This window comes from Medicago sativa, chromosome 3, assembly GCF_051527215.1.
Source record: "Medicago sativa cultivar Bolivia chromosome 3, Bolivia_mono, whole genome shotgun sequence".
Taxonomy (NCBI): Eukaryota; Viridiplantae; Streptophyta; class Magnoliopsida; order Fabales; family Fabaceae; genus Medicago; species Medicago sativa.
Window position 1 is genome coordinate 100,947,264 of NC_140751.1, and position 23,970 is coordinate 100,971,233.

The window sequence follows — 23,970 nt, forward strand, 5'->3', positions numbered from 1 at the left end:
CAAAAGCTTCACCTTGTATCTCCTTTTGTCTCTTCAGCATTAACTCCACCTCTAGCCTAGTATTACCACATGCCACCCCTAGCCGAATAGAGTCCACTCTAGGACTTTCGTCACCCCCATCCTCCGAAAACACCTTGTCATCTCGAAACATATCTCCACCGTGAGAAGAGGCCGACGACGCCTCTTCTCATCCCGGTCCCAACCAACGCCGTCGTTAAATTAATCTTCGGCGCCACCCCTTTCCTCCACCACCCATAGGCCAAAAACTGCCCCCGTCACATTTATTCTGAGAAATTCATTGATAATCCCCAACTTTGCCATGCGAACCAGCATCCTTGCGACATCCAGCCGCGCAACGTAACCGTATCCTCGTCAAAGTCCATAAACTCCCCAAAAAAAGATCCTATCTGCTTGAAGAAGCTTTCCTCCCCCACATGCATAGAAATCCCATACACTTTCAGCCAAACCCTTCTTCTACTGGCCACCAATCGTGGAGACCATCTCCTAATATCCTTAAGCACAACTGACCACCACTGCCCATGTTCCTTCCTATCTAGTTCGAAATGCACCGGATCCTCCACTTGCAGTAGCACCAGATTATCACCCATAGTTGTCACCTTAACATTCTTAATACCTTCCATCACTAAGCTATTTTGCACTGACTTTGCCTCCCTTTGACATGAAAGCTCAGCCACAAAGCACTTCTCCAGCACCTTCAATCTTGCTTCCGTCAGAACCACCTCCACACACCTTCAATCTTGCACTGACTTGTGATTATGATTCAAGATTTCAAAAATCCCATACCAAGGGATATATAGACCTTAAAAGGTGGTTTGAACGGTTGAGTCTCGTAAAGACAGTAGAGGCAATACAGGCCGCCCAATCTGTGTGATAAAGAGCCATTGCTAACAATATAATCTGCATAGGAATATAAAGGAGTTTCTACATTGAAGTAAAACCTCTACAATATGACAGAATTGTCGAATACTGCTGAACTTTCACCAATACATTGTGATTTTTTAATTTGTTTGTGTTAATGCCTTTTACTTTTACAAATGCTTTTCAGCACAAAATAAAGCAATTCAGGGGGGGGGGATTCAGAGCTCAAGCTTGCATTTACTATTTTTAGATATAAAAATAGTTAAGATCAGAACTGCATATCCCAGGTAAACATGTACCTATACAACGAGCATACAGAGATTGCATAAAGAAGGCCACTTTGGTAGAAGGCAAGCTTCATAAATGTAGGAAAACTTCTTACAAATCCATACTCTCTTCATATCAGCCAAAAAATTTGACTCATCCTATCATTAAGCAAAATTGAACAACAAAAATTGATTGTTAACAACCAAATAATAGGAAACAAGTAGGACTGGTTGAAAAATGGTTTTGAATCAAACCAAACCAAACTGGAACACCTAAAAGAACAGAAAGTTAATTATGTTACTGAAACAAGCTGTTTCCGTTTAACCAGTTTTTAAAATAGCTTTACCAAATCAACCAAACAGTTTCCTTTCAAACTTTCAAGATTAGAACCTTCTCTCACAAGCCCTAATGTTCTTTTACCCTTCTTTCGGATATAGTACAAAAGGATGAAGTATTATCTCTCGATCGTATACTTTTTGTGACGACTTCATAAATCCATGGTAACAAACAAGTTTAGTGGTTTTCAAAAAACAGTATTTTACTAACAAGTATCTGTATTATTACAGCCTCAGAATATTGAGAGGGAACAAGGGCACAGCTGGCCCACGAAGGCATTATGAGAATGGTGATCAAGGAATGAATTTCATAGTCCTTCTGATTGTAATATTTGAAATACAAGCTTTTCCCGGATTACTTTACCAGCAGGTATTGTTATTTTAGGCTATTTTGAGAGTTTAATGTGTGATGCTGTGAATAACATCTTGGCCAGAATGAGCATTCATATATTTTCAATGCAGATGTTGTTATTTTTGAATGAGTTTTTAACTCACGATAAATTAGTGAATAGTTTTGATTATTGTTATAGAACCCAATAATAATTATTACTTGGTAACTAATACAATGCAATCTAGGTAAACACGAAACAATGTCATTATATTCACACAAAAATGAACACAATGAGGAAAGCACACGGGTGATAAATTTGAACAATACCTGAGTGAATTGAGCTATGAGTTCGTCAATGTCCTTCTTGAAACAATCCATATTCATGGTGAAGAACCCAAACTTGCAGCAGAGAAATCTGTAGCAGCAAGTTGTCAAAAAGGTCAAAACTTGCATTATAATGAAAAGAAACAAACTACATACATAAACATTCATTTAATCAAACAGTTTATGTGCAACCGAAGAAGAAGGTGAAATTACTAGCAGTTAGGTGAGAATTGAGCGAAAAAATCATAGAATTTGAGGAAGAAAGAATATAAACAGAGAAGGCATATTAATGACGTGGCAGAATCTTAAAATTTGATTGGTTGGCAGTGTAATGTTTGACTTACACTGTCTGTCAGTGCGCTACGTTTAAAAGGACGAGGGAGCGAGTTACTATCAATTAACCCGCCACTCCGCTCTCTGTCCCTACCACCAATCGAACCACCGCTAGCAGATAAGCTGCAACATATACGGCGTCGGTGAGAAGAATGAGCAAAAGAGCGGCACCTGATCCAGTGGCAGTTCTTCGTGGCCACCGTGCTTCCGTCACCGATGTTTGTTTTCATCCCTCTAAGCCTATCTTATTCTCCGGGTGGGTTGGTATTTACTTCTTCTCAATTTTATTTTTTCAATCATCATAATACCTTCCTTGCTTCATGCTCTTCTTTTCTGCCTGCAGTTCAGCTGACGGTGAACTGCGAATTTGGGATACATTTCGCCGTCAAACTCTTTCATCAGCATGGTACTATTTACCACCTCTACTACTCTTACCCTTTCTTAATTCTATATACATACATACATAACATACATTAAGTATTGCTATTATATTTCAACTCAAGGTTACATAGTGCTGCACATGGGATTGTTGCTCTTGCCAGTAGTTCTTCACTTGGGACTAATAAATTTGTCAGGTACGTAATCTATTTTTTCTTCCTAATCTCCCTTCTTTCTTTCTGCATGAAATTTTAGCTCTATTCAAATTTAATTTTATCCTGTATGCATTTATAGCCAGGGTAGAGATGGAACCGTGAAAGTTTGGGATTTTGATGATACTGGTTTGTCCAGGTATGTCCCTGTATTTGTTTCTTCAACTTTATGAATATGGGCCCATTTCGATTGACTTGTTTTTGAGCTTATGAAAAATTGTTTATGCAAATAAATAAGCTTTTATGTTAATTCATCATAAATTCTCACTAACGAAAATTGTAACTTCAGAAGTTGTTTTTTCATAAATTTCCTTGACAAACTTATGAATAATACATAAAAGTTTGTTTATTTGCATTAGCTAAAAAATAAGCCCTAAATCTCATGCTCTTTTAGATTTAAAAGGACAGTGTATTCTGTGATACAACAAGCTACTGAGATATTAATTATCATCTTACTCTCTTCTGATCTACATCCGCCATTGCCAGGATTCCATCAGTTACAATCAAGACAAACAGTTATCACTTTTGTAAATTTTCCATGGCTAAGAATCAGAGTACGGGGTCAAAAGCAGGGGAGGCATCAAAAGATTGCCTTGAAACAGAAGAGGCTCATATTAATCAAAATTGTTCTGAAAGCTCTGAAGGTTTGTGAGTTCTAGTCAACAATTGGTGTTTTAAGAACTTGTGAAACTTGTCACGGTGGTTTTGCCATCCATGAACCTGATATTTGAATTCAGAGTTCCTGCTACTTTTTACCATATTAGAGTAACATGACATTCATTGAATTGTGAGGATTTCAGTACTAACATTAAAATAGCAAATTTGATAGCGTTGCATTGGCTGCAAAATTTGTGGAACAATAGAACTTTATGGTCTAATTAGTGTTCTTTTTACAATTCACAACCACAGTTGCTTTCTGAGTATAAGCATGTCTATTTCTTTAAAATTTATTGCTAAGAGTACCAGCAGTAAATCAGTAAATTTAAGGATTAGCTGTATTTGAGCTTGTAAGGAAGAATTTTGAACAATGCTGCCACTGTTGTCGTTTTTCTTTTACACATCAAAGAATATGGGTTGATATAATAACAAAATTTTTAGACTTGGTACACTTTTGCCAAGTCTGGATTGATATATGTTGATATTTTTTGTTTAATTTATTTTTGAACAAGACTCTCTCTGAGTCTTCTCGCTTATTTTTGGAGGCCCTGCTATTGCACTTTGGAGATGGTACCAAAATGGACCAAATTCCTAATCTTGCCTTTCTATGTTGCTTCCTTTTATATTCTTCAAATGTTTTTACATACTTTGTTTTACAAGAGATTTTGACAAAACCACCTTTTTTGTTAACAATATTATGTACAATTAAGGGCTATCATATGTGGCTTTGTCGGGGGAGAACTCTTCTGAGGTAGGTATGTTTTTTTATTGATACATTTTCTTCATCTTTGTAAACTGTGGACCCCAAGCTCACCAGTTCTATCATTGTTAAAGGTTGAAATTTGGGATCTCAAGTCAGCTGAAAGATTTACACGTCTCCCTTCAAATATTGGTAGTAACTCTTCAAGTGTTAGCAGCAAAGGTAGAGTCTTGTTTCTAAATGATTTGTTATTCAACTTTCTGCCATCATTTTTTTGAAATTCTCATTCCTCAGGTTCCACAGTGTTGTCACACTCCCATGTATGCATGTATGTATGCGCATGTGCATCTCTGTGTGCGAGAGATACTGACTCTATCTTTTAAGTTGACTGTCCATCTCACTTTAATTGTTGCTTGAGAAACTAACAGAACAACATCAAACCTTAAATTGATGTTTGCATTCTTTTTATGTTGCAGCACTTTTTACATCTTTTTTCTGCTTCTAAACATTATAATTAATAGCTAAACCTTGACTGGATTTCCCATTCTTTGGTTATATTTTCTCTCTATAAAACTAATGCAATCATTTTTTGTCAGGCATGTGCATGGCACTTCAATTGTGTGTACCATCTGAATCTCAAGGATTTTTAAATGTCATGGCTGGGTATAGTTTTGATCTCTCCATCTCTTTGTCACTCACCCGCAAATACACATTGAAGACGTGCTGCATTATGAGTGAGAGGAGTAAATCTTGATCATTGGGTTAAGTATGAAGTGTCAGTTTGTTTTCTGACACGTGTAAACTTCTAATGTAGATGATCCAAGTGATATAGATTGGTCAAGATATGTCTCCTCATCTCACATTTAGGCATACCAATATTGGAAGTTACTTAGGGGGTTGCATGATCGCTTAAAAAGTCCTAAACTCGGGTCAATATCCTCTCCATTTCTCAAAAGAAATGAAGGGCTCCATTGGAGATAGTGACACATATGATATTGGTGGGACCCATATTTGATACCCAGTCCCCAAACTCTCCTATATGGCTCCCTCTCCATTTCTTTCAAGATCCCAAAGCCCCAAACTCGGCATTCCAATCTTTAACATGATCTTGTGGCCGTCTCACTGTGTGTATTTGTGCGAGCGTGTGCGGTAGAGCAATATGGCGTCATTAAATTCATGTAGATTGGTGTTTTTATTGTTTATGTTATTTGTCCTGTTGTTAGGGAGTTGCGATTGTGCTAATAATACTAATATTTTACCTAGTTACCAAAATAAATAGAAGTATTGAGTTAGTGTAGTATATTAATTGATATTACATTTTCTTTTCTCATTTTTTCACCAGCTTGGACACTTGCTAAACACGGTTTGGTGTTTGGTCACTTAGTTTAAACTCAAATATGGCATGACACTTAAAATACACTATTCAATAAACAAAAACCATTGTATTTTATAACTTTCAGAAGAGTCAAATTAGAGCATAGAACAATGAATATTATTTAAAAATTGAAAATAGTGAGAGAAGTCTCGAACATACTTCATTTAGGAATGCTGCTATACATGTATATAGAGAGCTTTCAAAGTGAGAATATGGGAAGTGATAGAAGCTAATCATAACTACACGACCTTGTATGGATAGTCAAGATTCATGCCTCTCTTCGTCTCAACTTATACTCTCGCTCTCCATACCTACATATGTATTAGATTTATGTATGTCATGTCCTGGTGGTCTATGGTGTATTAGAATTTGATATACTGAAAAAGTGTGCAAACATGACAGAAAATGGAAGAAAACTGAACAGAGAACGTCACAGAATCTGGTGTTTGATACTGCTGAGTTTTGAAGAGTAGCCTTGGAACTGATTATTACATGACTCTGGTTATATATTGGGCAGGTTACAATTAAATTTGTAACTGCCAATTTAATACCATATTCGTCCCTAAATACAGAATTTCGTTGTCTAAATCACGAGAATTAAGAAAGTTGGCCATAGTATAAAATTTATTGAATATTGTTTTACAACTGCACTCTTCAAGAGATGATTGGTTTATGTTCCCATCATAGTATTTGTTACAGGTTGTAGAAAAATATGCATAGTTAGAGGTATGCAGGTAATGGAATAATTAGTGCAGTTAAAATTTTAAAAAGAATCTTATAAAAAGGGACAAGAAAAAATCTCAAGAGGGTCTTTATATATAGGGACGAAGTAGTAAGTAATAACTGTCGGATTCCATTAGTAACAAAATTTGAACCTACAGATGAAATACACTGCAGCTGCTATAAATCAAACTTTTGAAACAATAGGTCCAAGCCACATTCTGTCATTTTTTATTTCTTCTATTATAAACCTTCCAAATTCTGGGCCTGGTTTGGACCATTCATTAGTCAGCTAACTCTGAGCTTCCGCTGTAGCTTGTTTTCTCATAAAACTGAGCCTAAAATTGGATTTGAAAGGATAGTACGGTGTGTGGGCATTGCATTTCTAGTATTGTGCACTGTGAATTTGGTACTACGTTTGTGGGCTTTGGAAGATTAAGGCATTGATTTGGTCCATATGGATTATTTTGATGTGGTCTGTCTGGAAGTATCTACTGTGGGTGCTGAAAAAATTGGTTAGAGTTTGTGGTCTGAGTTACCCGTGGGCTGAAAATTTAGCATGTCTTTGTGACTTGGACTAGTAAGGTTTTGCTTAGCTTAAATATTTTTTATGGAAATCTGGGTCCTGTTTTGTGTTAATGGTACAGCATAAAGGTTTTTCCATTTCCAGGGAGTCTGAGGCTTCGGTGTGCTCTACTTTGGTGCATTCTATGGCCATGAGCTAATCATGGCTATTAAATATAGCGTTAAAGCTATTCTTCCCTCCTTTATTTCTATGACAATTGCCACGTTGTGGCTATCAATTCTGGTATTCAAGCTATTCGTCCATCCTTTCTTATTCATGTCAAAGGGTGTTATGGGCTGTGTTTGCTCATTCTTTCCTCCTCTTATATGCATAGTGATGGCTGTTTTGAACAAGTGTGTTTCTAGCAACTAGGAGTGCCATGGCCAACTAGAAAGGTGTAACCAAGGGTGTTGCAGGTCCAGGAAGCACGAGTCATTCTAGTTTCTCATGGTTTCAACAAGCCAGAAAGGTGTGACCTGTGATGTCGTGTCGCTGATTTGGGATCAAACACACTCCCACATTAAAAATATCTTTAAGTTATTTTAGATTATCTTTATTAATTAATGTTGTCAGGTAGGGTATTTGGTTCGAGCTTGTACTAATAATAGTAGCTCTTGACCTGATTTGTAATATAAATATGTGTATTAGATTGAATTATTGACTATCTTCTCATATCCTTTTTTCTAAGTGTTGTAGATATGAAGATGGTACCATGCTTTGGTGGGATGTACGGAATCCTGGAGTTCCAGTAAGTTCTGTGAAATTCCATTCTGAGCCAGGTATCGACATCAGTCATCATCATCCTTAGATTACTCATTATTTTCAAAATAATTATTTAGTGAATAGCTGATGATTTTGTAGTTCTGAGCATTGGTATTGACGGATCTTGCAAAGGGGGCATCTCGGGAGCTGCAGATGAGAGGATTGTGATGTACAGCTTGGATCATTCTTCGGTAACATCATTTATTCTTACTCTCTTCTTCTAATTGAACATCTGATCCTATAATTTTTATCTGTATTCCTTCTTAGAATAAAACTATGATGCTTCTAGTAATGGATAGAATCTTCGTTGTCCTTATTTCAATAGTCAAACTTAGTTTATCTATCTTTATATGACTCTCTCAGTCTCTCTTTCTCTCTCTGGTTATCTTATTTATATGGTATTTGATTCTTAGATGGATTAAAATGGTATACCTCTAAAAAGATAATATATTCATCAATATAAAATATATTGTGTAATTACAGTTGAAGGGTTGATGTAATTGGAGTCAAACCAACTGGTCGTTGACTTCACACTTGAGGTGAAAGCCATTAATCTGAATAGCAAAAGGAAGCTTTCACTGGAGTTTTTACCCATAATGATAACAGGCTGTTGGTTGTTTTCTCCGTTCAAATGTTCAAAATTTGGTAAATAAACAGAGATCAAGATTTATTAAGTAAACTAAGGTATTATAAACACATCTTGAATTATGTATTGATTTGCCATTGCAGTAGCGAGTTTGTATGTCTAATACCAGAGTAGCTACTAAGTGCCAGGTCGCGTAACAAGAAATGAAAGCTTGCTTAATTGTATCTTAGAGTCTTGATTATTTTCTAATTTATGATGATTTTTCAGTCTGCTACTCAATACTTGCTACGTTTTTTTAAACTGCTTATTTATACCTTTTTCATATCTGTGTATCTTTTTTACCTTAGGGTACATGTGTGGTCAATAAAGAAATCACATTGGAGCGACCTGGCATCTCAGGCATCTCAATTCGGCCTGATGGCAAAATTGCTGCAACTGCTGGCTGGGACCACAGGTTTTTAAACAATTTAACACTAACAGTTTAACCACCACCACCACATTTCTTGATGATCCATAATTAGTTGTTGTTAATGTTCTTGGCATGAACCTCAGTATTATTGACATGAATCATCCAATTTATGACAAACAACTAATGTATGAGCTGCTATCTTTTGAAGAACTTCCTTTAGTTTTAACTGCATTAGATACATTAAAAACGACTTTTCCATCCTCTGCCCCACTTCGCACAAGGCTGGATATACCCTTTTTTTTTCTCCTGCATTATGTAATATGTGTTTTATCTTTTAAATGCAATACCTTGATTATTTTCGTTGGTACAAATCCCGCTGTTTAATACCTGTCCGTCACCTTATTGGCAGAATAAGGATATATAATTACCGCAAAGGAAACGCCTTAGCTGTACTTAAGTATCATCATGCCACGGTAAGTCGATGTTTTCAATAATATCTGATGTAGTTTGAATGTTTGAAACAATACATCATTATTGGCATGAACTCGACATTCTTATCCGATAATTTATTAATTTAATTGATATGTTTTTTGTCTATCTTGTAGTGCAATGCAGTAACTTTTTCGTCTGATTGTAAACTTATGGCCTCTGCATCAGCCGACACAACGGTGGCGCTGTGGGAATTGTATCCTCCAAGAACATGATATTAGTATGATGTATTAGGGTGTGTATGTTTATTTACAAATTATTTGAAATCTAAGCACTTGTTTAAGTCTTTGAAATGGTTTATGAGTAAAATTTGACATGTTCATAAGTAACATTCTACTTATTTAATAAGCCCTCTTATTTCTTTTCTTTTTTTGGATAACAAGAGGGCCGAAGCCCGAAAGAGAGCAACTACCGCTTCACAAGACGCGGAGTTGAAATGCCAACAAAGTCTGCTAAATAAAGAGATCTAATCTGAGCGGGACATTGCTCATACAAAATCAAAGAAAAACCACTATCACAAGCCATATTCGCCATCGCATCTGCACAAGCGTTGGCTTCTCTAAATGAGTGACTAACTTGAACTTCCCAATCTTGGTCAATCAACCGTCGAATATTATGCAGAAGAGTCCGACCAACTACAGTACCATCTTGATCACGGGATATGGAAGAGAGCACACTCGAAGAATCTATGTGAAAGCTCCACTTTACGATAACCATGAGAACGAGCCAACTTCAAACCTTCAAACACACCCCACAACTCTGCCACATAAGCACTACAAGAGCCCAACCCTTTTGAAAACCCACAAATCCATTCTCCCTTATCACCTCTGAACACCCCTCCACAACCTGCATTTTGGCCACCTTTAGAAGCACCATCCGTATTAAGTCGAATCCAGCCAAAATCCGGAGGCCACCACCGAATTTCTTCCAAAACTCTACTACCTGTTAACATTGCGGCATTTATACTAGAATGAGCACTATAATTCAGGACTCTTTGATTAATCACCTGCCAAGGAGAAGCAGGCATCACAAATTCATCATCATGAACTAGCTTGTTCCTCCAATACCAAAGAGTGTGACACGCCGTCGCCTAAAATTCTGTCCACCTCTTCCGGTTCAGATTCTGCTCTATCCAATCTCTCAAATCTGTCGTATAGAAATTGGTACGGAATTGTAATCCAACATAATTTAACCACACCGCATCAGCCAAAGGACAATCCCTTAGGACGTGCAAGGTTGTCTCTATGGCATCCCCACAATGATGACAGTAAGGATTCCATATGTGCATATGGTTGAGCCTGCTGCATGTCATTAGCCTATCATGTTTGATAAGCCAAACGAAACTTCGAACTCTTTCCGAAACATGAAGCTTCCACGATCGATCCCAACGATCTACAGCGTCACTCGTGTCAAAATTACATAACACATTATAACCATGAGCAACAGAAAAGTCCCTTATATTCCCTCCTGTACAAGCACCATTATCATTCCCTTGCTCAACCTGAGGAGGAGGAATGGCACGAATTTTGTGTAGAATTTCCACTCGCATCCATGTTTGAAGATCACGAAAATTCCACTCTCCATAATCATCAGCAAGCTCTCCAACCTTGGCATTTCTCAAAGAAGGAGGAATGACAATATCCAAATCACTAATTTTCAACCCTGCCTCTATCCAACAATGATCCCACGCGTGGATAGCATCACCATTTCCTACTAACCATAACACCAAACTCTCGAGTTTGGGCCATAATTGAACCAAATTCTTCCACAAACTAGAATCATTCGGTTTAGACACCACCTCATCCATCTACAAATTAACCCGATCATATTTTCCTTTAAGAACACTACACCAAAGAGCATTATCACCACTCTTTAATTTCCAAACCAACTTTAACAAACAAGCCTGATTCATTTCTTCTAACCGTCTGATGCCGAGACCCCAAGATGTTTAGGTTTCGCTACATCATCCCACTTAACAGCATGAATATGTTTCCTAACCTCATTGTCCCCCCAAATAAAAGCCCGCTGCACTTTTTGGATCTCTTGCAAACAGGCTTTAGGAACAACACTATTCATCATTGGATAAATAGGTATGGCTTCAATGACGGATTTAGCTAGCGTCACTCTCCCTGCAAAAGATAATTGATTACTCTTCCATGCTATCAACTTGTTCCTCACTTGATTAACTAAATAATGAAAATCTTTTCTCCTTGGAGCTTTTCCTGTAAGCGGCACACCTAGATACTTACCCAACTCTGTAGTCTCTCTAAAACCAGATATATTTACTAGTAATCTTCTGGTAATTCTGTCAACATTTCTAGAGAAGAAAATGGTAGTCTTCTCAATACTTATAATTTGACCTGATAAATGACAAAATTTATTAAGAACTTCCATCACTCCTCTCATTTGACTGTCAGTTGCTTGAGCGAATAACAATAAGTCATCAGCAAACATCAAATGAGAAATCATAGGACCTGTTCTACCAGCTTTCAAAGCCAACCAATCACCTTTATCCACTGCCTCACTAATAAGATGGGACAATTTATCCATGCATATAACGAATAGATAAGGTGAAATAGGGTCACCTTGCCTCAAACCTTTCTTCGGAGAGAAAAAATCTGCACAGTTACCATTCCAACGAACATTCGTTCTCACTGTCGTCACAAAATGCATAATAACATTAATCATTTCCTTAGGGAGACCAACTTCAAGAAGCGTCATATGAATAAAATTCCAGCTTAAATTATCATAAGCTTTGGCGAGATCCACCTTAATAGCAAAATACCCCATTTTACTCTTCAAACGATTCATACAATTAATCATTTCCTGAGCAACAACTATATTCTCATGAATACTCCGTCCAGGAATAAAACCTGTCTGAAAAGGTGACACAATATGAGCAACAAAATTTTTAAGTCTATTGACAATCACTTTGCTCAAAACTTTATAAACCGTATTGCACAAAGAAATAGGTCTGAATTGATTGACAAATTGAGGGTCTTGCACTTTTGGTATCAAGCAAATATCTGTACTATTGATTTCTGCCAATTGCTCCGGACTACACCACAGCTTCTTGATAAAATCACAAGTATTTTTACCAATAATCGACCAAGATTTTTAATAAAAACCAGCCGGAAAACCATCTGGACCAGACGCTTTCCACGGTGTCATGCTAAAAACCGCACTACGAATTTCCTCGTCAGCAAGAGGATGATTCAATATTTCTAAAGTTTCCAAATCAAGCCGGGGAAAAGTAAGACTTGTTTGAAACCATTCACTGGTGTCAACATTAGTAGTAAAGAGTTCATAATAGTACTTATTAACCATAGCTTTCACCTCTTCAACACTCTCCACCCAATGACCATCAGCATTCCTAAGCATAATTATTTTGTTTCTTCTCCTTCGCTGCACCGTTTTCGCTGCACCGTTTTTAAATGATGATACCTAGTGTTCCTATCTCCATCCACCAACCACTTGGCTCTTGATCGTTGAAACCACATGAGTTCTTCTTGTTGTAGAATTCGAGACATTTCTTTTTGAAGCTTCCTCTCCAACCTCATCAATCCACTATGACCCCTTCCATTCTGAATTTGTTTCTGAATACCATTAAGTCTCGCCATTAGTTCCTTCTTTTTTTTCTTGACACTATCAATAGAGTGCAGTTTCCATAATGGCACATGACTGCAGAAATTATCAAGATTAGTCACCATATGCTCATTCGGATTCCACGCCTTGGATAACATCTCCTTATAAGAATCTTCAAGAATCCAAGCACTCTCAAATCTAAAATTTGTTTCCACCCTCCGGTCCACATCTCCATACGGCACAATGAGAATCGGATGATGATCAGAAAAAATCTAGACGTGGCAAAGTTTTAACGTAGGCATTAGGGAAAGCCAACCTCCATTGCTCATTACACAAAGCACGATCAAGTCTCTCAAAAATACGGCATCCTCCATGATACATAGGGGTAATTTGATCACATTTTATTGTAAAAATAGATTATACATAAATGCTTAATTAAACTATTTGCCCAAGTGATTAATTAAACTTCTCTATTTCTACCAAACAAAATATCTAAATAAAGCTACTCACTCTCCTCTCGTTCTTAAAATCTTCTCCTTTTCCTTTCCATCTCTTTGATTTACACACTGTCATAGTTAATGGGAAAGTATTGACTGTGACTTATTTATTTGATGACAAAAGAACTCATTTGTTGAAAAGCTTGATGTGAGATTAGCCTTTTAATTTATTTTATATTTCCATGACGTCAGAGATATTTTTAATTCTAAACTATATATCTTGGCAATTAATGCGCAAATACAGATTACCAATATAAAAATTTAGGACCACTACTTTATCCTGATAAAGACTACACTACTCACTGACTAATACCTCAATTTCGTCCTTGAATTATCAAAAATCGGTCAAATTCGTCCCTGAATTTTTCGAAATATCAATTTAGTCCCTGAATTTATAAAATGTCAATCAAATCAGTCCCTCCGTTAAGTTGGTCTGTTAACGGAGGTGACGTGTAACGTTAACCTCTTACAAGGCTTACCACGTCAGATGCCACGCAAGCAGGGACCAAATTGATTGATTTACAGAAAATTTCGAAGGACCAAATTGATGGATTTTCAGAAAATTGGCAACGACTCTTTCTCCTTGTACTCATTAGCGGCTCTTTCTCCTCTTTCAAATTAACGACTCTTTCTTCCCCAAATATATAAATTTGGAACCCTAATGTTATAATTTGTCAAAAACAACTACAACAGCCGGTCTTCATCTTCAAGCTCTATGTACAATGATGATGTGAGAGAGCTTCATTGTTGGTGTCCTAGAATTTGTGTTGTAAGAAAAGCAAACACTGTCAGTAACCCAGAAAGGTCTTTCTATGTCTGCCCTCTGCCTAAGGTTTGTTTAACAATGGTTATGTGATGTGTGATTGGTTTGTTTAAATAGTACTGATTTTGTTTTTTGATTGTATATGATGATGATGAAAAAATTTTGTGTGGGTTGATGAAGCTGAAGAACTAGGCTATTTTAAAAACAATGGTGCTGGTCATGGAAGAAATGTAAGGTTGATAGAGAAGCCAAATGATATGGGAAGAGAAGAGGTTTGGAAGGCAAGGTTGATGGATAAAGTTGATTGTGTTGGAAGTGAGCTTAGGTTGATTAAGATATTGATAGGAGTATTATGTTTGATTGAGTTGTTTAAAATGCTATTGTATTGTGCCAAGTCCATGTAATGTTGTAATGTTGTGATGAAAAGAGGTTGTCAATGAATGAATCAAACTCTTTTGTCAAAAAAATTCAATCAAATTGGTCCTTGAATTATATGCATATACATCATATCGATCCTCAAATTAGTGAAAATACAATCAAATAGGTCCTTGAATTTTCACAACAGATATCACTTTGAACCTTGGTGCATACATTTGCTGAACAAAGTAAAAAGTAATAGACAGACACTTTGATTATAAAAAGACAGACATTTGCATACCATCATAAGTCATATATTTGATGTTCATAAGTCATTACATAGCCAAAAAAATAACATTACATAGCCATCAAATCATCAAATCATTTGATGTTCTTAAGTGATTACATATCCAAAAAAGCATAAACTAAACAAGTCCAAAACGCAATAATTAAACTTGTCCAAAAGCATAATTTAAACAAGCATCAATGCTTTGGAAATCCTGGAGTTGGGATAAACTCCATGTATTGGGGTTGAGTAGAAGCGGATGACCCGTAATTTGGATTTAGAACTTTAATAACTCCAGGAGCAGTTGGATTTTGTGGAGCATGACCCCTTAGTGGTGTTTGTTTATGCCTGTCATTTGAAATCACTGGCCATCTCATGCCATATTTCCTTGTACTCATTCCCTGAAATAAAATCAATCAAATCAGACCTTAAATTATAACAATATCCATCAAATCAGTCCTTAAATTATCACAATAAGTATCAAATCGATCATTATCATAGAGGGGTATAATTGGAAACACAAAAAAAATGACACTGAAAAGTTAAATCTCGAATTTTTACCATTTCCATCAATTTAGTCCTTGTACACGTGGCTGCCTTGTTGACACGTGTACAGAACAGCACAGCATGCAAGAGGACATGTCATCACCACTAACGGAGCTTTTGGACGGAGGGACCATTTTGATGGACGTCTGTAAAATTCAGGGACTAATTTGATATTTCGAAAAATTCAAGGACAAATTTGACCGATTTTTGATAATTCAAGGACGAAATTGAGGTATTAGTCCTTCTCACTTGTTATTGTTGGGCTGTTCATTAATAAATTGTGCTTTGGTAAATTCATAGTTTTCACAGGAGAAAGAAGGGAGGGGGAGGGGACTGCGAGAGGTCATGAGGAAGGGTGGGGGAGGGTCTAATGGAGGTAGAGGTGCTTTACCGGTTTATACAACATGTGATTGTGAAGTGATGCGTGTCACACTGGTTAGTGGTGTAAAGTTGGTCTTTGATAGTCATCTTCAGGATACACTACAAACCTCGATTTTACGGTGGACGGCTTTAGACAACTAGATTAATTATAGGGTTTGGGTTAATTATGTTTTTGGTCCCTACAAAATTGCGACCTTGTAAGTTTAGTCCTTACTTAATTTTAATAGCATTTTTAATCCCTACAAAAAATTTCTGCACTCAATATTAGTCCTTACTCAATCCAAATTTGTTTAATTTATGCTTAAACTCTTAAGTTTTTCAACAATTTTTTACAGGCGTGTTACGAACATTATTAAAAGGTCCTCCGAAAAAAATATCGCAAAAATTTGATTTCTACGTCCATATTTTTGTTACTTATATCTTAAACTTTTGTCGTTTTAAAAAATTCATATTTAATTTATTTCATGTTAAAAAATTATAGATTTTAGTAAATGAACCTTTCATAGTGTTCTAAACTTGTATAAAAAGAATCGTTAAAAAATTTAAGAGTTTAATGATAATTAAACAAAATTTATTTTAGCAGGACTAAAATTATAAGTAAATTTTTTTTTGTAGGGATTAAAAATGCTATTAAAATTAAGTAAGGACTAAACTTACACGGTCGCAATTTTGTAGGGACCAAAAACATAATTAACCCTTAATTATATAAGAGATAAACTTTTTCTCTTAATCCAACGTTTTACAATTGACGCTAGCGTAAAAGGTTGTAGAAGATCTGAGTTTTGAGGGAAGATCAAGAGACACGAATTGGTATGAAATATTTTTACATGACTAAAATTGAAATTAATTATAGAATTTAAAATATTATATTTGTTCCCTAACCACACCAAATTATATAAAAGTATTACTCAAGCCTGATTGAAGAACACTTGGGTTTATTTTTTTAAAGCTCAAAACCAATCAAGTTTAGATGAAAATTTACATATATGTAGACATAAACTGTTGTTTTTGTACCCTGTAATTTCTAGGACAAAGGAGTGATGATGATTCCGAGTTCGACTGGAGTAATATTTGGTTAAAAATTGTTTCGGTCAAAATTCAAATTCTCAAAGAACATATATAAGACTAAGACATGCGTTTATGAGATCATAGCCAATGTTTGTTTTTAACAATGAGATCATAGCCAATGTTGTTGTTACATTTTATTTATTTATCATGCTTTTTTTTAAGGATTTATATTTATAATTTTATAAAAAGGATGTTTCTTTTTCTCTAAAAAAAATGTTTCCTTGTTTAGTTTTTAGTATCAGCATGTGTAATATTTGAAAGTTTACATTTCAATTAAGAAAGATTATAATGGATAATTACACTTGAAATGTTAGTTCGGTAGTAAAAGTATAACTTTCTACCTCAATTTACTGAATAAAATCACTATTATTGCCATTTTAATTAATTAAGAAAAACTCTTCTCTAAATTTTTTAACAAAATGGGTAATCATGAAATATATGGGATTATCATCTAGAAATGGCCTTACACCCTCTCAAAAAAATGGTCTTACTCCTAAAAAAATTTCTTGCTCAATGCAAAATTATGGGATTATCATCATTTGACGAAAACAGGTCCCTGTAAAAAAAATATATCCCTGTCGGTTGGAATACGTGTGCACTCTAAAATGGGAAGGAAACCTTGCTAAAACAAAAGAGAAGAAAATCATTCACAAATCGACCAAGAATGGGTAAATATAGAGCAATCAACAGAACATACAACAATGCTTTGTTTGTTAACGGTAGAAATATAAAGATGTTAGAAAACACAAAGGAAAATATTCGGTGAACACTTCATTGCGTATTTTTTCTAGAAGATGACGCCTTGTTATGTGTATATACTTTTTTTGGTGAAAGAAACAAGATAGTGTAATGTGAAAGATGTGAGAGAAATAGACAAATAGAGATAATAAGATATTGAATGAGTGTAAAAAAATATAAAATATAGTTGAAAAAAAAAATCAGCAAAACATCCATTGATTATATTTTGCTTCTCTTATTTATGTATTTGATTTGACATTACAAAAAAAATGATCTTAAGTAAAAAGTTATTTTAACATTAAATTAAAAATGAATTAGTTATAATTAATAAAAATTATTTTAACATATAGCTAAAGAAAAATGTTTTAATTAATTAAAATTGTTGCAACACACTATTATTTTGTTGTTTATAAGCTAAAAGTTATTTTTTTTATTGAATAAACAATCGATTTAGTCGTCGACTTATCAATCTATCAACAATTTAATCTCTAAATTATACAAATATAATAAATAATCCCTAAAATATATGAAATTCGTCAATTTAAATCCTAAATTACAAAACAATATTTGTCATTTAATGTCTATCAACTTAATAGTATGGTATGCATTGACGAATTTCATATATTTTAAGGACCATTTATTATATTTTACATAATTTAGGGATAATTTATGATCTAAATTGATTATTTATTTTAGATTATGCTAACAAGTGCTCTAAGGTTAAGGCAATTGTTAAGAAGACAAAAATAGAAATAAGTGATGAGTTTTATGAAATCCAAGCCAATTTTTAAAGTTTCAATGTAATGAATGTACAATTTTTAAGATAAAGTTTCCTCATTTAGACTTCTTAATTATCAAGTTTCATGGATGCTTGGATAAAAAGAAAAGAAATGCAACAATTACAAGTGGTAAAAATGACCAAAAAGTCGTGATGTTTTTGCGGGGAAGATTTTCGCGAAAAGTATCATTTCCATTACTTTTTATGAATTTCAACACATACAAAAGCGAAAGAGTGTGTTCATGTGCTAGTTCTTTTTTTGACAAACTCATGTGCTAGTTCTTAAAAACCAAGTTGGATCTAAATTCAACCCTTACAAAATTGACTTGTAAGATGATGATTGTCCTCACATTTTATTTTATCTAACGCAGGACTCCTAACACACCACTTTACAACGATGATTGGACATCTAGAGTGTGACTCAAGTGACCCAATAACATGTAGCCAAAGAGATCTTGAATATGCTCTAATAACATTTTAAAAGCAAAATTACTCCAAATGTCTTTTATCTTATTTATTTGTGACATTTGAGTCCTTTTTGTTTGTCCCGTTCAAATTCTTTTATCTCCTGAAATATTTGCATGTTAGTCCTTTATTCATTTTCATTAAAAAAAATGATGATGTGGCTTGCCACATATGATTATTAGGGTCGATTTTTTCTAGGTTTTGATTTGAGACACTAAGACTTGGTGTTTTGATTTGACTTTTACGAGTTTAATGAAAAAGACGACGACGAAGATTAAAGATGATGAACATATGAAGAAGTTGGATAATTGTTTTTTTTTCTAAATTTTTTAATGATAAAAATTATTTATAATTAAAACTATTACTAATAATCATGGCAAGCCACCTCAACGCTTTTTTAATAAATAAAAAATGAAGAAAGGACTAACTTGTACAAGTTTTACAAGATAAAGGATTTGAATGAGAAAAAAAAAAGATAAATGACCGAGTGTTACAAATGAATAAGATAAATGATTTGAATGGAACAAAAAAAAAATAAAGAACTCAAGTGTTACAAATAAATAAGATAAAAAGAACATTGGAGTTCAACTAAAAAAAAATATTTTAAAATCTAAGTTCAACTCAACTCTTTTAAAAGCGGTTTATAATGTGATGACCGCTCTTACTTATAAATACATCGTCGAACCTTTTTTAATTCAATTAGAAACTCCTAATACACACTCGTTACAATCAGGGCTAGACATATCGAACATGCTTGACAACATGAGGCAAAATAGATCTTAGACAACTCTAACATCATCTTAAAATTTAGATCAAATTTAACTAAATTCTTATTAAACCAACCTATAAGGTGATGACTATTCTCACTTATAAACTTTATGTTTATGTTTCTTCTCTTCTAATGAGGGATTAACACTCTATTTTAATTTTGTATAAAGATGATTTTGTTTCTAAAATCATTGAGCATATTGTTTGCACGTCTCACGTATCAAACATTCTGCATGTGGCCAGGCTGATATAGTTGCTGACGGTGAACTTGGCCAATGTATTTATGCAGGAAAGAACAATGCACATTATTATTTTTATAAATAAATTATTATATTGATTTGGATCCAAAAACATTTTTCGTTCCAAAGTCATATTATGTTGCACTACTACATTACATATCTGAGTGCGGCTGATTCCATAAAGAAATAATGAAAACTTCTGATTAACAAAAGAAATGCTTATTAAAATAAACAAAGACGAAATGCGTTTTCTTTTTCGGGAAAACGAGTAAGAAAAAAGCACATATCTAAAATAATATGCTCAACTACTTTGCTTTTCATGCATAAAAAAAAAAATAAGAGAGTCACATTTCATTTCAGACTGGTTGCATTCATATTCCGAAAATAAGATGCTTTGACCAAATTAGGGAAGAAAGCAGCGAGTTATTTTCCTTTATATTGTGGCTATCTTTGAAAGAGAGAGACCTAAGGCAGACTTTTGTAATGCCAAATGCACTTCACAAACACAAGAATATATGAGAGTGCATTTTTGATTACTTTATTTGTTAGACAACATTTATGTCTAAAAAAAACAAGCCTATCCGCTTCTGCTATCCTAAGCTTTCTGTCTATCTCGCCGTTTGCTGGCCCCTTATTACTTTAGTAAATGGATCCCTTTTTTGCTACTTATGAAAACACTTTGACTATAAAAAGGACTACTGGTAAGAGCATCCACAATGGAGACACCCATTTTTGGGTACTTAAATGGGTCCCACACGTACACATCACTCTTTTATTATTTTTTAATAGTAGTACCTAATAAGCACTCAATCCCTCCAACTCAGATCTCACACAAAGTTCTTAAATGGGACCCACTAATCAACTATCAATAACTTTATATCACTACATTTCAATTTTTTAATATTAAAAGCGTGCGAGTCCCGTTTAAAGTTGGGGGTCTTAAATAAGACCCCGGGTCTTAAGAGACCCCCAAAAAAAAATTCCCCAATGGGGGTACCTATTAGGTACGGTGTCTTAATTGGTAAGGTAAAGACACCACCATTGGGGATGGTCTAAGTACTCTAACCAAGCAGTAAAAAGAGGTTAAGAACTAAAAAGCTGTCCTATCCAATGCAATCTCATATCCGAAACAAACGAAAGGAGCCCGCTTTCCCTCTCTCCTTTCCCAGCTTCTGCCTCCTGCTTTACTTTCTGACTGCGCCGCTTTAATAGAATGCCAATGCTTTTCCCCTATTAGAGAAGGCCGGAGAAAGCCCTATGTTAAGAGAGTCTGGTATTCGTAAGTCAGCCGGCTACTAGTCAAGGTCTTCGTTTTTCAAGAGATTTGTCATTACAGCTAATATCATAAGAAAGATAAGAACTCAAATTGCATTGAATCCTTCGTGCGGGTCTTGAATGAGAGGAAAAGCGTTGATTTGGTCTCTCTATTTACAATGCCCAAACAAATAGGATCGTACCCCTTCACCGTACGGGGTGAACCTGAAACGAAAACTGTCGCTAGGTGCTCTTATTTCCACATAGGATAGGCACGTCGCTAGGTCAATTCATGCTTCGACGCACTCCCGCCTCGTGTTTTCGACAGAGTGTTGTGCCATACTTCGAGAATGACACGGTTCGGAGGAACTCTAACTCATTTGGGTGAAAACTCCAAATTAAAGTCATTCCAAAGTGTTAAGAGTGGAGGTGTTCAAAACCGAACTAATCCAACAGAAAAACCGCAAACCGAACCAGTCCAAATCGAAACCGCAAAAAACCGCATATGGTTCAGATGTATTCGGATCATTTTTTTACTCAACCGCATGGTTTGGTTCGGTTTGCGGTTTCGATTTTACCAACCAAACCAAACCAAACCAAACCAAACCAAACTGCAATATAAGAAAAACATTATTTAAATATAAATCACCTAGACCAATACTCATAGAAATTCAATGGAAACTTCAATAAAATGACATGTTTTTTCTCTTGTTAAGCTTCTTCTTTGCTTTTTCTATCAAAAATGTATTTATGTGCTACTTGAACTCTTGTATTTCTTACAAAATAGGATTACTTTTTTTTGCACGTTTTAATTTGGTCTACATAGTTCGGAACATTGTTGGATGAAATTTAAAACATTGCTGAAAATATGTTGTATTTTAGCTTTTTAATTTGATTTTAATGTTGGAAACAAAAATAAATTATTGTCTAAAAGAAACCGCACCAACCGATCCAATCCAAACCGCATTGGTTTGGTTTGGTTCGGATTTTATTTTAAAAGTCAACCGAACCAAACCAAACCGCATTTTTATTTATCTTGCGATTCGGATGACTTTTAACCTCAAAACCGAACCAAACCGCACCGCGAACACCCCTGGTTAAGAGTTAGCGCTTAACAATTCAAATTAAGATTATCATGACACAACTAACTATATTTCAATCCCACGTTTGCATGACCAGAGCCATCAATGAGTGAAAATTGCTCAACAAACACCTCAATTTTGTTTCCGATCAAATCATAACTTTCAATCGGTTGTTTTCGTAACTATTGATCATTTTTTTTAATCAAGTTAACAATTTTAAAACGTTTATTAAACAACAAATCTCAATGAGTTGTGACTTTTGAGCTAGCTCGATCCAAAACGGTTTGTAGATGAATTTGATTTGCAAAACATCACATCTCATCAAGACTCAATCATTGTCCCTTAAAAAAAAAAGACTCAATCATTGTGAACCTACCAACTTAAAACCCACATATTGATTTGGGATACCTTTGTTACAATTTGGTCAACCAATAATTAAATAGACAATACTATTATTTTCATGAATTATCTTAAGTTTTAGTTATGTACTGTATTTTTTTATTATTTATATATATTTTATTCTTCATTGCACAAACCATTTTTCAATTTGTTTATTTTATATCAAAAAAAATTAGTCACCTAATTTAACATTATTTAATTCTTTATTTGTATTTGTTTGTTCAATTTTATTTTATTTTTTGAGTTGAGACTTTGTCTAACTAAGTTGCCTACTTTATTTACTTCATAGTTTAGTTACTCTTTTATTTGTTTGGATGGAAGTCAGCTATGTCGCATACTTTATTTACTCCTTTCATGGTTTATCATGACTTCGTGTGGTTGATTTGGAAGTCGTGAAATGATGTTATTTTCTGTGATAAAGAAGTGGTTTTGGGATTGAATTAAGTTCTCTGTTCGTAGTTATTTTCTTTTATTTTCGTTTTCGAGATCCTAGTTTTCTTTTATTATTGTTTTTTTGTTATTTGTTTTTTTCTTTCTTATTTATCGTTTAACCTTTTAATGGATTGAATTACACTTGTACTCAATCTCTATCTATATAATAGACTTTCATTCAAAATAATATTAGGGTTACATGTTTCTTTATCCATGATGTCGATTCAGTGATAATCTATATTTATTTTTGTTAAGTAACTTAGTGGCCTATGATTCACCTTTTAAACTAAACAATTGGTCTACGTGGTTAACAAGCTCCACTAAAAACGAATTGTTCAGAAGAAATTTTTTTTTTATTGTTCAGAAGAATTTGAGTTTGATTCTTGAGTTGAACAATTTTTTTTTCAAGACTTTACTTACCTCTCGGTCGAACTCCATATTATCAGGACCCCTTTCCCTTGAGAATTCTAACTTCAAACTCCGATCTCTGCATATATAATGTAATGTTTATATGAACTAAGCTAAGCTAGACGTGATATTCTATTATTTTTACTACATAAACCTGAGTTCATGTGACTGAACTAGAAGCAGAGAGGGCTGATTAATAGATTTATTTTTCTCCATTTTTTTAAGGAGAATATTAACCAGTTCCCCGGGGCACTGGTTAAGCAACTAAAAGAGGTAAGATTTTATTAAAAAGTGGTGTAATAATTAGTTAGTCAAAAGTAACAGTTTATATTTGCAAGACAATTTTTCTACTTTTGGATTCTTTAACCAGTGCCCCGGGGGCACTTGTTAACAAGACATTTTTTTAAATGCACTTGTTTTCTTTTTGTTGTTAAATGTGCAACTAACAATTTTATAAATATATTCAAAAGATGTAACCAAAAGGAAATGGTGAGGCATTCTAACAAACAAAGCTATAATATATATCACGTTGTCAATCCTCGTTGCTTAAGTTTTCAAAAGGTTAACACGGACATAATAGTATATATCAAAGTTTGGGCTTG

General features: G+C 34.6%; 2 protein-coding genes and 1 long non-coding RNA gene across 4 annotated transcripts; 1 reads left to right on the top strand and 2 right to left on the bottom strand.

Annotated features, from left to right (window-relative positions):
* Positions 1-783: 783 nt before the first annotated feature.
* On the bottom strand, positions 784-2,930 carry LOC146942943 (uncharacterized). 2 transcript variants are annotated; one of them, XR_015032902.1, is made up of 3 exons: positions 2,481-2,784; positions 2,140-2,227; positions 784-918 (listed from the first exon to the last, which is right to left on the bottom strand). It is a non-coding gene; the product is annotated as an uncharacterized LOC146942943 (long non-coding RNA). The 2 variants fall into 2 exon arrangements; XR_015032901.1 differs by lacking the exon at positions 784-918 and adding an exon at positions 1,105-1,304 and having other exon boundaries at positions 2,481-2,930.
* EMB2757 (Transducin/WD40 repeat-like superfamily protein) lies at positions 1,329-9,684 on the top strand. Its single transcript, XM_085757058.1, has 13 exons — positions 1,329-2,725; positions 2,813-2,875; positions 2,973-3,044; positions 3,142-3,198; positions 3,546-3,703; positions 4,427-4,467; positions 4,551-4,638; positions 5,013-5,079; positions 7,773-7,855; positions 7,938-8,029; positions 8,772-8,878; positions 9,243-9,306; positions 9,439-9,684. Exons 1-13 carry the CDS (start codon positions 2,622-2,624, stop codon positions 9,535-9,537), a joined length of 1,095 nt encoding a protein of 364 aa, XP_085613184.1. The 5' UTR covers positions 1,329-2,621; the 3' UTR covers positions 9,538-9,684.
* A 3,021-nt stretch (positions 9,685-12,705) lies between these two features.
* On the bottom strand, positions 12,706-13,480 carry LOC146942945 (uncharacterized). The gene is made up of 2 exons (XM_085750070.1): positions 13,418-13,480; positions 12,706-13,179 (listed from the first exon to the last, which is right to left on the bottom strand). Exons 1-2 carry the CDS (start codon positions 13,478-13,480, stop codon positions 12,706-12,708), a joined length of 537 nt encoding a protein of 178 aa, XP_085606196.1.
* Between the last annotated feature and the right edge of the window lie 10,490 nt (positions 13,481-23,970).

Excerpts from the sequence above, each read along its gene's own strand:
- EMB2757 (XM_085757058.1), top strand. The coding sequence starts at position 2,622 with ATGAGCAAAAGAGCGGCACCTGATCCAGTGGCAGTTCTTCGTGGCCAC. Across the intron at positions 2,876-2,972 it reads CAAACTCTTTCATCAGCATG|GTTACATAGTGCTGCACATG; the intron begins GTACTATTTACC and ends TTTCAACTCAAG. Across the intron at positions 7,856-7,937 it reads GAAATTCCATTCTGAGCCAG|TTCTGAGCATTGGTATTGAC; the intron begins GTATCGACATCA and ends ATGATTTTGTAG.
- LOC146942945 (XM_085750070.1), bottom strand. The coding sequence starts at position 13,480 with ATGACAGTGTGTAAATCAAAGAGATGGAAAGGAAAAGGAGAAGATTTT. Across the intron at positions 13,180-13,417 it reads ATTTTAAGAACGAGAGGAGA|ATTTTTTCTGATCATCATCC; the intron begins GTGAGTAGCTTT and ends TGCCACGTCTAG.